The following is a 16,323-nucleotide window of genomic DNA, read 5'->3' as shown; positions in this document are numbered from 1 at the left end:
ACTATGGACCGTATAAAATACTTGAAAAGATAGGCGAAGTGGCTTATCGATTGGACTTACCAGATTCATCGAGACTTCACCCAGTATTCCATGTGAGCCTCTTAAAGAAATTCATCGGGGATTCATCCAAAATTGCCACAGATCCTCCTACAATAGAAGAAGACGGTCAGTTGCGAATCAAACCATTGAAGATTGTGGGAAGACGTATCGTGAATCGAAATAGCAAGCCAGTAACTCAGCTTTTGGTTCGATGGAAGAACTTGGATGAAGCGAATGATACTTGGGAAGATTATTCGGTTCTAAGAGGCCAATTTCCTAAGTTTGATCCTTGGGGACAAGGCTCGTCTCGTGGGGCGGGTATTGTTATAGTCAGAGGAGAAGAGGAAGAACGAAGGAACGATGAGGATTTGGGAATGGAGGAACGAGGGTTAGGGATTGAGGAGAGTAATTTGGGAATTGAAATCAGAGAAGGGTTTGAAGCACGAGGGAGTCATGTGTTCGACTTATCTGATGGGTTAGAACAGACCAAAGGCGTACAAGGCGAGCTGGAGCGGCCCAATCAAGATAGCCCAATACCTGCAACAGCAAAAGAAAGATAGGAAGCAGTCTGTTAAGCATTCTGCTATTATAGAATGCCAGCTGGCATTGTTAGATTCCCCGTACCAAATTTGTAACTAAATAATACCTGTTGTGTAGATCACATTTCCTTTATGCAATGAATGATGAATTTTCTTATTCTTCAACTCTCTTCCTTCTAAATTCTTTTCTCGAATCTCTTCTTTTCCTCTCAATCTATAACACTATCCCCCTTCTGAATCCAATTCGGCTGAGCCTTCTAATTCCAAAGGCTCTCTTCTTGAGTAAGAGCAAAATTCAGTTCATTTTTTAGCTCCGTTTCCAACTCCACAAGGTTAGCATCCTCGTGATTTTTAACTACCTTTTCAGTGCCTCTTATGCGTGCAAGCAGAAGAGATTTGTGTCTCCTTATGTGACCAAAAACCTCCTAATTCCAAGTACTAACCAACAGGTACTAGAAATTCGGATGATCATTCCAAGCGTCAATAAATCGATAAGGACGGAAGTGGAACTCACGCCGATTAAACCCAAACCAAATAATAAAGGACGATGATCGGAACCCAGTTTTTGAAGATGAAAGACCTCTGAGTGCTCAAATAAATCGTACCATTTATCATTACATAAGAATCTATCCAAACATTGAGAGAGCGTACCTCATTTCCAAGTAAACTTTGGACCTTTAAAACCCATATAAATTAACCCTGAATCAAACATGAACTCACAATACTTCTGGCAAACACCAAACCGACGTTGAGAGCCCCCTTTTCATTCCAAATAACTGCCAATAACATTAAAATCGCCTCCTAACACCCACGGCCAACCCGTCTCAGGAGCCAAAGCTTTCAACTGGTTCCACAGAAGACCCCTTGTCATGCCATCGGGACCAGCATAGACAAAAGTAATACAAAAATTTTGCTCACCACCCATTAAAGAACAAACATCATGAACGAACTGTTTAGTAACCACAAGGATACTGAAATGAATTTAATCCCTCCATAAAACCCAAATGTCTCCAGAATAGCCTCTAGCCTCCACCCTAAAGGAATGATCAAAACCAGATTTCCTAATAAACTCATCAGCAGCACGTCCGTTAATTCTTGGTTCCAACAAAGCAACCATGTCTGAATTCTGACTCCTCAAAAATAACTTGAAATAGCGATTAAATTCAGGGCTACCAACTCCTTGTACATTCCAGAAAATAACTCTTAACCATAAAAATCATTAAACATAAGGAAACTAAAAACAGGGAAAACTACATTCCAGTCGCATCGACCTGCTCAAACATGGTATTTTCACGCCATTGAACACTTTCCTCAGCTTCATGTTGCGAGCTAGGAGCCATATTCCCACCAGTAACACTAGCGCGATTCAATTCAAACGTCATAGCCGATACCCACTTAGCTAAGACAGGTTTGCTTTGGGCACGTTCATCTTTTTTCTTTGTTATATTCCCTTTACGCGTCAATCCCTTAACCGCGGCTAATCCCTTAGGAGCCCTTTTGACACTAGCATTCCTCGAGGTTCTTTGTAAAATCCAGTTATTGTGCTCGTAAGGTCTCTCTCAATATTCAAAATCTTGTTAGCAGTCTCCCTCTCCAAACCATGCGCCTCCTGCAACGGAGAAGCAGGTAACTCAATAGTTTCTTCGGACTCATTTAAGACTCCAAATCGTGAGCCTGTCTTTTGGCCAACAGTGGTAGTCCCTGCTATGGAGGTTCCAGTTTTTTTACTCACATTTGCCTTTTTCTTCCTATTAACCACTTGCATCCAAGGCTCGTATAGTTCATCAGGCTTTACACCACCATGCTGACTGTGTTGACCATGCACTAGATTCCCACATTGTTCCTTCAAGTGGCCATATTTACCACAACCATAACAAATCATAGGCAAACCCTCATATTCAATGGTTTGACAGTGACCATCAATCACAATGCCAAAAACCAAGAGCTTATCCAAATTAACCACTATAGCGATTTGCACAAATCGTCCCCGCCTACCATCCTCCGTGTTGTAACCAATTCTTACAACATCAACAATAGTACATGCGATACACCGAAAATGGCTCTTAATATAATAGAGATAATGCAAACTTGGTAAATAAATTCATACCATAATTTTTGAAGGGTGGTCTAATGCTATAGAAAAATCCATACTCCAAGGCTGAATAGTGAGATAGCCCCCATAGATGACCTAAGGACCACCTGACAAAACGTGATGAAAACCTTCTTCATTAGCAAAGCGAACAAGATAGTATTCATTGTCCATATCGATTAAAATGATCTCTCCTTTAGGATTCCAAAAAGTCTTAATCCTATTCAGGAGAGCTTTGTAACCGATTGATTTACCCAATAAACAAATGATCACCGATTTAGCAAGCTTTTCATCAATGCCATCATAGCTACTTCTTGAATCCTGTAGGTAAGGTTCATTGTGTGTTTTTTCTCTCATTTGTTTTGTCGCATTGCAAGAAATAAATAAAAGATTACACCATGGGATTTGATTTAAGTGATAAATACATTAGTAAGTATAGCCTAATAAAGTCATTATATATATTCCTAAAAACTAAACGTTAAATTATTACTCAAATTCTTCTTGGACTGATCCATGAAGTAACAATCAAAATAGTTAGAATGGTATGAGGCTTACCGGGCGGGTGGAGCAGTATAATTCGTTTGATCCCTATAAATAGAAAGTATGGATTAATGTTTTTTGATGTAACATTTGTAGAACATCTTATATTTTTTATCATAGTCAATTTTTATTCTCCTCTACTTGTGGTTTTTTCCTTTTTCAATTTTCCCCGTGAACCTTAGTGTCTTTTATTTTTCTTCTCCATCGTATTCGTTTCACCGTTAATTGTTCCGATTAATATACCAAAAACCAAATAGAAGTTGGTGATTTCATTATTTTACTTTCTAAAATCAATCTTTGTTGATTCCAGGGGAGGATCAAGTTAAGTTTGAACTAGTTTACGAAGTAAAAATTAAATGAACAAGTTTAATTAAAGATTAGCAGAAGCTAAATTCTGCATGTTAACGTGGCGGTTATTCACCTCAAGTTTCCCTTGAAATATATATATATATATATTGTATGCATGGGGACCTAAAGAGGTGGCAAAGCATAACCCGGACGAGTGGTATTTCTTTAGCTTCCGTGACAGAAAGTATGCAACTGGATTTCGAACGAATCGAGGCACAACATCTGGGTATTGGAAAGCAACAGGGAAAGATCGAACCATAATCGACCCCAAAGCACAAAAACTAGTAGGGATGAGAAAAACATTGGTATTTCACATGAGCCGAGCTCCCTATGGAATCAAAACAGGTTGGATCATGCATGAATTTCGTCTCCATACCCCACACATGCCCCCCAAGGTCAGTTTCCTTTCCCCCGACGACCCGAACTATCGTCCCCTGAAAATTTCAAATCCTGAGTCTGTTCCTGCCTCTTGTTGCTATGGCAGGAAGACCGGGTTTTATGTAGGGTATTCCATAAGAGCAAAGGAGGAGAGAAGAGCACCGAAATGAGCCCCAACGAGGCCTCAACTCAAACAAGCATGGCTTGCGTCGGGAATCAATCCATCACACCCACACATCAACACCATGCCCAAAGCTTGCTTCATTCCTCTCAGCTGAACAACAACAACAATAGCTTCAGCAATAATGAATTTAGCTCTGAAGTCGTCGTCGATGATTGCTAGTTCTTGTGGGACATGAACATGGAAGATCATCATCATATTCATTGCCATGGGGTGTGTTGACAAAAACGGGTAAAGAAAACGAAAGAACACGAGAATTTTACGAGGTTCGGCAATGTGCTTACGTCCTCGGTGCCTAGGCGGCGCTAGAAGTTTTATTCAATGATCTTTTAGGTCTAGGTTACATCTCTATTTATAATAGAAAACCCTGGTATATAATTACAAAATCAACCCTGTACCGTACCGCGGGGGCTGCGCCCCCACACCCCCAACCCACATAATTCGTAACCCCACAACGAGACTTTTTATGAGCCATACATAACAAATCTCCACCTTGGCGAATATCCTGCCCCTTGGAAACTTCAATGTGGGTTGGGTTACCTTGCTTCTTTAACAACTCGAAACATTCAACAAGTCCAAGCAATGCTTGAACTTGTCTGTCGTAACTGGCTTGGTGAACATATCAGCGGCATTCTCATCAGTATGTACCTTCTGAAACAAAACCTCTCCAGATGCAACCAACTCTCTGATCTTGTGGAACCTTACATCAATATGTTTAGTTCTAGCACGATACACCTGATTCTTAGCCAAGTGAATAGCACTTTGATTATCACAAAGCAACTGAACTCCACCTTGTTGAACACCCAACTCCTTCACTAAACCAGTAAGCCATAAAGCTTCTTTTGCAGCTTCAGCCGCTGCCATGTATTCAGCTTCAGTTGTAGATAGTGCCACGATAGATTGAACAGTAGACTTCCAGCAAATAGGCCCTCCACCAAGAGTAAACACATATCCTGTCGTAGATCTTCTATTATCCAAGTCACCTGCATAATCTGAATCCACATATCCTACAACCAAAGGATTATCCCGCTGACTCCCAAAAACAATTCCATGTCCCACAGTACCCTTTAAGTACCGAAAGATCCACTTGACTGCATCCCAATGTTGCTTACCAGGTTTAGACATGTACTTACAAACTTGACTAACAGCATGAGCTAAATCAGGACGAGTACATACCATCGCATACATCAAGCAGCCAACAGCATTAGAATACGGAACCTTTGCCATATTTTCAGCTTCCTTATCTGTCTTAGGGCACTGTTCTGATGAGAGCTTAAAGTGATTCGCCAATGGAGTGCTAACTGGTTTCGCGCTGCTCATCGCAAACCTTTCTAGCATTTTCTCAACATAACCCTGTTGAGATAGCCGCAGTTTCCTTGAGTCTCTGTCCCTGCAAATTTCCATTCCAAGAATTTTCTTTGCAGCACCTAAATCTTTCATATCAAATTCATGACTCAATAAAGTTTTCAAACCGATAACATCATCCATGTTCTTCGCAGCAATCAACATATCATCAACATACAGTAATAGAAAAATAAAAGAACCATCATCAAGGCTCTTAACATAGACACAACAATCATACTCACATCGGTTGTAGCCAATCTTGATCATATAGGAGTCAAACCGTTTATACCACTGTCTCGGAGACTGTTTTAACCCGTACAAAGATTTCTTCAATCTGCAAACTAAATGCTCGTTTCCAGGTTGAGTGAAACCTTCAGGTTGCCGCATGTAGATCTGCTCCTCTAAATCACCATGCAAAAAAGCAGTTTTAACATCCATCTGCTCTAAATGCAAATCCCAACTAGCCACCAATGCAAGTACTGCTCGGATTGAAGTGTGCCTGACCACAGGAGAAAAGATTTCATCATAATCAACTCCTTTCTGCTGTGAAAAACCCTTCGCTACCAAACGAGCCTTGAACTTCTCCCCCTCTTTTTCTGTTACTGCTGGTTTCTTCTTATACACCCATTTGCAACCAATCGGCTTCTTACCCTCAGGAAGGAAACTAACTCCCATGTGCGATTGTGATTCAAAGACTCCATCTCCTCAACCATGGCTGCCATCCACTTGTCGTTTTCCTGACTAGTAACGGCATCATGAAAAGTAACTGGATCATCACTGCTAACAGTAAGTGCAAAAGATACCAAGTCTTCAAAACCCAATCTGTTCGGAGGCTTTCTATTCGTCCGTCTCACCCTGTCTCTGGCGAGACTATAATCCTGCAAATCATCCGTAGTGGAACCACCAGAAGTCGGTTGAGAAGTTTCTGGTTTCTCAACTGGAAACTGCTCGAAATCTACCACTGTCGTGTCTTGCTTCTGCTGCAACATAGACTGTTCATCAAAAACGACATCTCTACTAATCACAACTTTCTTCGCAACTGGATCCCAGAACTTGAATCCTTTGACACCTTTCTTGTAACCCAGAAAAATACACTCCTTCGATTTTGCATCAAGTTTGGATCTCTCATCAGCAGGTACATGCACATAAGCAGGACAACCAAAAATCCGTAAGTTATCAAAACTAACATCATGACCAGTCCATACCTCTTCTGCAACTTTCCCAGCCAGCGATGCCCTTGGCGATCTGTTGATAAGGTAACACGCCATGTTAACAGCCTCAGCCCAGAAGTGTTTGGGAAGCCCCGCATTCAACCGCAAACATCTGGCTCTTTCATTCAACGACCTGTTCATTCGTTCCGCAACACCATTCTGTTGTGGTGTCTTGCGCACTGTAAAATGCCTCTGAATCCCATGCTCCTTACAGAATTGTAGGAACCGTGAATCTGTGTACTCCGTACCATTATCAGACCGCAAACACTTGATTTTTCGTCCTGTTTGATTTTCTACCTCAGCTTTCCACAGCTTGAACTTCTCAAAAACTTCAGATTTCTGTTTCAAAAAATACACCCAAACTTTCCGTGAAAAATCATCAATAAAAGTAACATAGTACCTAGATCCACCCAAAGACGATGTCGTGGAAGGCCCCCATACATCAGAATGCACATAATCAAGAATCCCTTGAGTTGTGTGCTTCGCAGTCTTGAAACGGACTTTAGTCTGTTTACCAAGAACACAATACTTGCAAAATCGAGCTTACAGCTTTTGACACCATGCAACAAGTTTCTCTTGTGTAATTCTGCCATACCACGTTCACTAAGATGAGCAAGGCGCATATGCCACAATTTTGTCGTATCATCACAGGACTCAACAGAGTGAACTCCACCTGCAACGGTACTCCCTAACAATCTGTAGATATTCCCTGCAGTCATCTTGCCTTTCATCACAGTCAATGCTCCTTTAACAATCCGAATGGTTTCCCTATCCTCGTCAGCCTTAGGGATAAAACCATTCTTGTGCAAAGTGCCCAAGGAAATCAAATTCTTCTTCAAGTCTGGGATATGTCGAACACCACTCAACGTCCGAACGGAGCCATCGTGCATCTTAATTCTGACATCACCATTACCAACAATATTGCAACATCGATCATCACCCAAATAAACCGAACCAGAATTAACCGGCCTGTATGTCGAAAACCATTCCCTATTTGGCGTGATGTGATAAGAACATCCAGAATCAAGAATCCAAGCATCCGTCAATTGTGTCGTTGAAATAGAAAGCATATCACCCTCACTGCAATCAGAAGTATCATCCTCGACCACGTTCACAGACTTGGATGAGCCATCACGCTTCTCATCGGTCTGCTTTTTCAACTTCGGACAGTCTCGCTTCATATGTCCCGCCTCCTTGCACTTGTAACAGTGAATCGTCTTCTTATCCCTGGATTTGGATCTGGAATTCCGCTTCCCGGACCCTGCCTTCTCTGGCTTCCGTCCACGATCTCGATTACCCTTGACATATAAGCTATCGGCTTGAGAGCTTTCCCCTGCATTCTGTTTCCGCTGGTTGTGAGCCAACAAGGCTGCAGTAATCTCCTCAACGTTGATAGTCTCTTTCCCATATGTAAGAGTAGTCACCATGTGTTCGTAAGAGGAAGGCAACGAACACAACAGAATCATCGCTCTGTCTTCATCCTCAATTTTCACATCAAGCCGAGCCAGATCAGAAACGATTTGATTGAAGACATTCACGTGTTGCGCCAAATCGTGATCGTCCTGCATCTTCAGCCCATACAGCCGCTGCTTCAGATACAGTTTTGTCGTTAAGGATTTGGACATAAACTGACTTTCCAACTTCCTCCAAATTTCGTCTGGAGACGATAGATGCATGACGTGATACATGACCTCGTCCGCCAAGCATAATCGTATGGTTCCTGCCGCTCGCTGCTGCAATTCTTCCCAATCTTCCTCATCCATCGACGCCGGCTTTGTAGGTCGCAAAGCCTTCAAGATCCCTTGCTGCGCCAATAGATCCTTCACCCTCGTTTGCCATAATCCGAAGTTACCCTGACCATCGAATTTCGCGACTTCGAATTTTGCTCCTGACATCTGATACCAATTGTTGACAAAAACGGGTAAAGAAAACGAAAGAACACGAGAATTTTACGAGGTTCGGCAATGTGCTTACGTCCTCGGTGCCTAGGCGGCGCTAGAAGTTTTATTCAATGATCTTTTAGGTCTAGGTTACATCTCTATTTATAATAGAAAACCCTGGTATATAATTACAAAATCAACCCTGTACCGTACCGCGGGGGCTGCGCCCCCACACCCCCAACCCACATAATTCGTAACCCCACAACGAGACTTTTTATGAGCCATACATAACAGGGTGGTAGTTTCCAACTTGGAGAATATGGGATTTGAGATTGACAATAGTGTGATTTTCCTATGACAAAAATATACTTATTTCATACGGTTTAGGGATAAAAAGAAAGAAAACAGCCCATTTGTATATTTGTGTGGTATTTGCCTTTGAATATGGATGTTATTTGAATTCAGAATTTTAAGAAGAAAAATATTTTATTATTAAAAAATCACACTTATATGAAATTGTAATAAATATAATTGAACATATGAAAACGACTATATAAATTCTTTTCAAAGTGATGCATTGAACGATAATTGTAAGTACAAATATTCACTTATTAGTCGAGATGTGGTGAACTTTAAGCATCCCAATTGCAATAATTGAAGGTTCTTCTTCCTCATCTGACCTTGATGGGGCCCAAGGGAATGCTCAAACTTCTAAAATAAAAAATAAAATAAATTTAATCATGATTTTAAGATTAAAATTTTGATTGGAAATTTCAAAAATTATATTAGATTACTTTAATTAAATCAAGTTTTGAAAAATGAATTTTAAATGAATTTAATTCAAAGAGAGTTTTAAATTGAAAAATAGGACTAAATTATAAAGAGATTAAACTTGTAAATTATCAAAAACAATTATTCAATTTCAAGTTAGTTAGTGTTCGGGGCTTTAAAAACTAAATTCAGGTTTTTTTCCCTCACTTTTTTCACCCAAGAATTTTACCAAATACTCTTTTCTTTAATTTCTCTCAGAATCAACCATCCACCTCAATTTTTGTTACTACATGTGAATCTTTAGCCCCATGAATTTTTAGATATATAAGACTTACGCGAAACTTCAGGAACATATAATTTACCTTACGAACTATCAACAACGACTACTTGTGAACATCTTTCGCATGTGATCACCAACAACCATGTATTGATACATGTGGCCTCTTTTGAGGATAAGCTAGTCTAAGTCATCACTTACTAGGATGTCCAATCAACACCAATGACATAATAACTCTCAATCTACATATGTTCAGAACACTATAAATAAGTCATGCAACAGAGAGGATAGAAGGAAGAGATTGATCTTGACCTTGAAACCAGACCATATTACTATAACCACCAGACCCACACTACCAGACGAATCCTCCAACCACCGTCTACAATTATTGTCTACTGATCAATAATTTTTAGTGATCTAAAAACTTATTTTTCTCTAAAATATTTTAATAAACACTTAAAATTTCTCTTTAATTTTCCTAACTTTCTCAAGCTAATTTTGAACAAATTTTCAATCAAACTTCTCCAAATTCTTCTTTTTTTTAATTCTTTAAGGCAAGAGTTATCTTTTTCAGCTTCACCTTTTCAAAACATGGTTTGATCCTTAGAATTCAAAGATTTTGAAAATTGAGCTTTCTTGAAGGTTTTTTATTTAACAATGATGAAATTTAGATAATATCATTAATATGTGTTTTTTAGATTTGTTTGGAATGAACAAGAGTTCTTCAAACTTGTTTTGATGATTCATAGCAAGAATAGATGGATTTGATGATCTTTTCTTTCTTGTGTCTACTGTTATTAATGCACACATTGTGATTTAAATTAGGATGAATTCAATGTGTTATTTGAGGCACTCCGGAGTCGGTTAACAGGGGAGTGCCTTGAGCGATTGTGGCTTTTCTAATATTTTTCAATCTAACTTTTACTTTTATAATTAAGGTCCCTAATTTTTTAATCTCACATTTTACCTTTATAATTGAGCCTTCAATCCCACTTTTTACATTTATAAATGAGACCCCTAATTTTTGTAATCCCACTTTTTACCTTTATAATTGAAGTTCTTAATTTTTTTCAATCTCACTTTTTATCTTTATAATTGAGACCCCTAATTTTTTTCAATCTCACTTTCTACCTTCATAATTGAGGTCCCTAGTTTTTTTAATCTCGGTTTTTACCTTTATAATTAAGCCCCTAATTTTTTTTTTCAATCTACTTTTTACATTTATAATTGAAGCTTCTAATTTTTTTCAATCCCATCTTTTACCTTTATAATTGAGGCCCCTATTTTTTTTCAACCCCACTTTTTACCTTTATAATTGAGGCCCCTAATTTTTTCAATTTCATAAAATTTTCAATTTCCTATCTCTTTCTCCATCCCTCTCATGAATTCATTTAATTTTGAATTAAATCTAATCATATTTTTCTTTATTTTTTCAAATCGCATTCTTCAATTTATCAAATATTTGTAACTCTTAGTCTTCTCAAATCTCAATCTAATGGTAAAATAATGTATTATTCTTTATTTTTTTATTTATTGTTCAAAATTAAAATTTGTATTATACCCAAATTCAATTTTTTATTTATTCTCTTAGTTGTATTTAAGGTGTTTTCTTAACAAAATAATGAAAATAATATTTGACGAAATTTAATCAATTTTCTATGATTTAATAATATAATATTAAATTAATTGTCCAACGTAATAGAATATATTTTCATTCTATAATAATTTATATTTAAGTTTCACTCAAGATCCCGAAAATATTCGAGACGGCTAGTCACTGAATTGTGATATTGTTTTTGTGAAAAGCATGCTTGAAATTGTGAATATGCTTTTGAAAGGCTGAACTAAAACAAAGGAGTGTGCATTAAAATAATGAATAAATACGTGTAATACGGGTCTATTGGCTTATTGTTTATCTTGATACTATTGAATATAGTTAACATGTGATAGGATTTGAATAGTCACTGTGTGACTTGTGATTTAGGGAGATTGATGCCCTAAGACATATTAGAGAGAAAAGTGAATGGTAATCCATTCATGGGTATGTTTAGTGTGTTGAAGAGTATTTGCAAAATATTATACTTTGATAGAACATGTTTGCCTCTTTAAATTTATTGTGAGGCGAGAAAATCCGTTTATCCAATGACTGTGATTAGATTATGTTTCATATCGAATAAAAGAGACAATAAATCAGATGAAAAGCTGTAGTGTCGTTGTGATTTTTGAAATGGTGAAGAATTTTCAATGTATCACATGCAAGTGTTCTTGTGTATATAATTTTAAAATATGAGCAATCAAGATAATAAAAAGCAGTGGCTTAAGGGATGCTTTTAGTGGACTTTCGAATAACTTTGTTGTGGTATGTATTCTTATGGCAATGCTTCGTTAGAGAGCTCTTTTAGAAGTGATTTTGGATTAAAAATTCGTTTAAAATGTAAAATCTAGCACGAAACAAGTAATTTTGATAGTAAAACAATTGTTGTTATTTATTGAGATCTCGGATTTGAACATCATGGATGCCAAATATATGACTGTTCAATGTCAAATTGTTCAAACTTATCTTCGAATATGTATTATCTTATACTGACCCCATATTAATGTGAAAACGTAAAATTTATCTAAACAATTAATAAAAAATATAAAATCAATTTTTCAACGATAATTTTGAATTGACCGCAAAAGTTGATAAAATCCAGCTTTTTGGTTTCTAAATTGCTTTGGAAGTAAAATAATATTTTTACCCTTCTTGGCCAAGCTCTCATTTAATACAATCGTTTTTGCCTTGGAAAAATATTTAAAAATCTAATTTTTACAAATTATAAATATTTAACTCTTATTTTGTTTCAATAATTTGTTGTTAATATCTTTAAATAAATAGTGTAATTATTTTGATTATTCATTTTTTTAATTACCTAAAAGTAATTAAAATCTATGATTCATATCTTGAAATACTAATAGTGAATTATTATAAATTATTTTTTATTATAATTATATTTATTATTTATACTCTTATTATAATTTAAGTTGAATATAAATAAATTTAAATTATTATATTTTTAATTTATAATATAATGTCTAAAACAAACATTTTATCTTCTCAAAAGTACTTTTTAATATCAATATCAAACACTAAAATTTTAAACTCATTTTTTAAGAACACTTTTAAAATCGCCTTCTAACAAAACTTTTAAAAACACTTTTCAAAAGCAATGCAATGTCAAAAATTTTAATTATGTTCCTAGCATGAAGGCATGTTCACACAAATCAAACTTATAAGCTGGAAGTTGAACTCATTTAATATGACCATATAGTTGACAATGTTCATTTAGGACTTGTAAGATCCATGATTTGCAAGAATGGTTTGTATGCATGTTGTATGCAAATTTTACTAAACATGCCAAATCTTTAGTTTTAGGTGATTTTTCTAGGATAAACAAAGTATGTTACCCTTGCTAAAATGGTAAAAAGACCTAAATTGCCAAATATGACTAGGTGAGTTCCCAAAATGTAAATTGAATTGTATAAATAGACTTTTGATCCATTGGTATACTCAAACATAATTTGGATGTTATGATGTATGATTATATGATGTTTTGATATGTATGGTATGTTTAAACCATGATCAAGTATGTTCATTAACACTAGAACCAATCAAATGCATGTTAAAGACAAAAAAAAGTGCTCCTTCACACTATTTTATGCAATTTTCCAGAAAAATGATCAGTTCTTTTGAAGAAAGGATCGATCCCTTACACAAAGAACCAAACATTCAGACAAAAAGATCAACCCCTTTGACCTTAGTGCTTAGTTTGGATTAAACTAATAGATCGATCTCTCAGGCTGAAGTATGGATCCCTTTTAACTAAAAAATATTAAAATGTATTTCAAAAAGTGCAATTATGGCCTATTTGAGCACAATTTTGGTAAGGCTTTTCTATACACATTTTATTAAGATGTCTGCCAATTGAACCGAACATATGCAATGAACTATCACGTTGTTGTCAGCTACAGCTTATCAGTGTGGTTTCTGCAAGCTTTGCAAGAAACTCCTCTTAATTCTCAAAATAGATAACATAGAATTAATAAATTGATACATAATTATCCCAAGAATACATAAGCTATCATCAGGTTGAATTCAAATTCTACTTGAACACTCACAAAAGAATTATCAAAGGACATCAACATTCAAAAACTAGACACAAGACGGGCTCTATATTTCAAAGACCAGCTGAAACTAATCCATGCAATGTGACAATACCAATAAGGATATTTTGATGATCGACTACAGGCAGAAATTGTACCGGAGAAGGCGGTGATTCCATCTTTTGCATGGCTTCCACTGCCATTGCATCCGGACCGATGGTTCTGGGTTTCCTGATATTACCCGATAAGGATTTAAGTGAGTTTGATTAAAAACAAAATGGTTACTCCAATAATCAAAAACATAAAAAATTTACTACAACACATATGAACATTCGTCATTTGGTTTACCTGTTGCACATTTCACAGACGGTGAGCTTGAATATGGCTTCTCCACTAGCTTTAAGAGTACGCCGCAAATCACCATCTGTAAATGTGCCAAGCAGGTGATACTCCTCATCTATAACCAGCAAGCACCCGCATCCTTTACTAGTAAGCTCCACCAGCTGATCCATTATCAAATCTCCTTCCTTGCAAACTGGAAGTTCAGCTTGCTTCTTCATTATATCTCTCACCTACATACGAAAAGCACTTATCCATCAGTCTAAAAGTCCAACAAATTATATTTCTTCAATAGTAAACATAAAGACCCATCTTTAACTCTAAATTAAAACCCAGATCTCAAACAATTGAGGGGAACCAACTTTATAAATATCTTTTAAAATATCAATGAAACCCCATTAATGATCCAGAATCTCGTAACCAACAGCAATCACATTTTGTGGGGGGGGGGGGGAGGGGAAACTGATCTGAAAACCAGCTTTTAATCAAAACAAACCTTAAAAATAAGGCTTTTCCCAATTCTTCCTGCAGGATGATTGGCCGCGTATTGCTCCTTAGTCAAGTTCCTAGCTCCCATTAGAGCGATAGCCACCGTGTCCCCAAATACCATCTGGATCGCCGTGGAAGTAACCGGCGCCATATCAAACGGACACAATTCCCTCTCCAACGGAAGATGCACGTTCATATCGCAAGCGTTTGCCAAGACATTTTCGGGAACGGAGGTAACCGAAATGAGATAAACCCCCTTGGCTCTAGCACAGGGGATGAGACGCAGGAGTTCTTCGGTGGAGCCGGATTTCGAGAAGAGGACGAGGATGTCGGTGGAGGAGAGTGCCCCAATGTCGCCGTGGAGGGCATCGAGAGGGGAGAGGAAGGCAGAGCAGATGCCGAGAGAAACCAAGGTCTGGGAGATCTTATTGGCAACGAATCCGGATTTTCCAACGCCGGAGAAGAAAATGGTGCCGCGGGAATTAAGGAGGGTTTCGGTGAAAGATAATGCTATGGATAGATCGAGGTTCTGGAAGAAGTAATTGAGGTGACCTTGTTGGGCTTTGAAGAGGCTGAGAAGGGTAGTCTCGGAAATCCGCTCATGGAGGGGATATTTGGGCGGCGGAGATGGGAGGTCGAGTGGCGGAGGAAGCGATCCCATTATTGGATTTGTTGTGTGAGATCCGGTGCTACGCCTTTGATGGTATAGGAATGGCAAAGGAATGAACAAGACAAGGCGCGTGACAACTGGAGTGGCCTTTTTTATTTGGCCCTTCTTTTTTTCTTTCTTTTGTCGGTAAACAAGGAATAATAGGAAACTGTAAAGAAAACCAGTCTACTTTAAGGTTAAAAATTGATGTTTCATTTTATTCCTTGTTTTATATAAATAATTTAAGGTTAAAAAATGATTTTCTAATTTAAGGAGTATCAAAATGTTCAAACTTTTTCCAATGGTGACGGGCGAGTGATAACGGCGGAGCAACGGTGAGGAAAACCATCAGTTAGGGTTTGTTCGTAAAACGTCGGGAGCACATGAAAGATGACGGTGTTGTGAACGGACGACGGGATCGGTCAGAAACATTGAAAATCCGAATGAGATAGCTTGAACTCTAACAAATCTTTGTGGGGCTTTCTACAACAAACGACGGGGCTTCTCGGAGTGTGGCCCGTTGGGTTTTGGTCGCGAATCAACGATGCATACACTAGTGGTGACGGTGTTCGTCACCGGCGGCCGAAAGGTAAACGACGAGAAGGGCGACGGACTAGGGCTTGGTTCGGTTGGGGGTTTTTGTTTGGGAATTGATCTAGTACATATATAATCAAATAATATATTTATTAATTTACAACTTAAATAGAAACTTAGTTTAGTGGTTGAGGCATGGTTAGCCATGCCTTAGGTCATGGGTTCAGCACTTAGGCACACTTTTTATTTTTTATTTATTTTTTTATACTTCTCCATTTAATCTTTTAATTAAATTCGGGGTGTTACAATTATCTCCTCTTTAAAAGAAATTTCGTCTTTAAAATTTACCCAAGTTATAAAAATGTGGGAAATGAGCTTTAATTAGTTATTCAATCTCTCAAGTGTCTTTTAAAGGGTTATTGTTGAGTTAATCGATCGACGGAATCAACCAAGAGGGGGTGAATTTTGCACAGCGATTTAGAGTGGTTCGACTTTCTCAACCAAAGTCTACGTCCACTACCTTAGCTATCCACACTAAGGATTTTCCAACAAATTCACTAATTTGTTTTTTC

General features: G+C 37.5%; 1 protein-coding gene and 1 pseudogene across 1 annotated transcript; one reads left to right on the top strand and one right to left on the bottom strand.

The window, feature by feature from the left end:
• The first annotated feature begins 3,065 nt into the window (after positions 1-3,065).
• On the top strand, positions 3,066-8,907 carry LOC120182492 (annotated as a pseudogene).
• Positions 8,908-13,652: 4,745 nt separating this feature from the next.
• Positions 13,653-15,309, bottom strand: LOC120182478 (probable arabinose 5-phosphate isomerase). Its single transcript, XM_039187448.1, has 3 exons — positions 14,576-15,309; positions 14,089-14,312; positions 13,653-13,971 (listed from the first exon to the last, which is right to left on the bottom strand). Exons 1-3 carry the CDS (start codon positions 15,227-15,229, stop codon positions 13,815-13,817), a joined length of 1,035 nt encoding a protein of 344 aa, XP_039043379.1. The 5' UTR covers positions 15,230-15,309; the 3' UTR covers positions 13,653-13,814.
• Positions 15,310-16,323: the final 1,014 nt, after the last annotated feature.

This window comes from Hibiscus syriacus, unplaced genomic scaffold (genome assembly GCF_006381635.1).
Source record: "Hibiscus syriacus cultivar Baekdansim isolate YM2019G1 unplaced genomic scaffold, ASM638163v2 tig00112673_pilon, whole genome shotgun sequence".
NCBI classification, from domain to species: domain Eukaryota; kingdom Viridiplantae; phylum Streptophyta; class Magnoliopsida; order Malvales; family Malvaceae; genus Hibiscus; species Hibiscus syriacus.
This window is presented reverse-complemented; position numbering and strand designations above follow the sequence as displayed.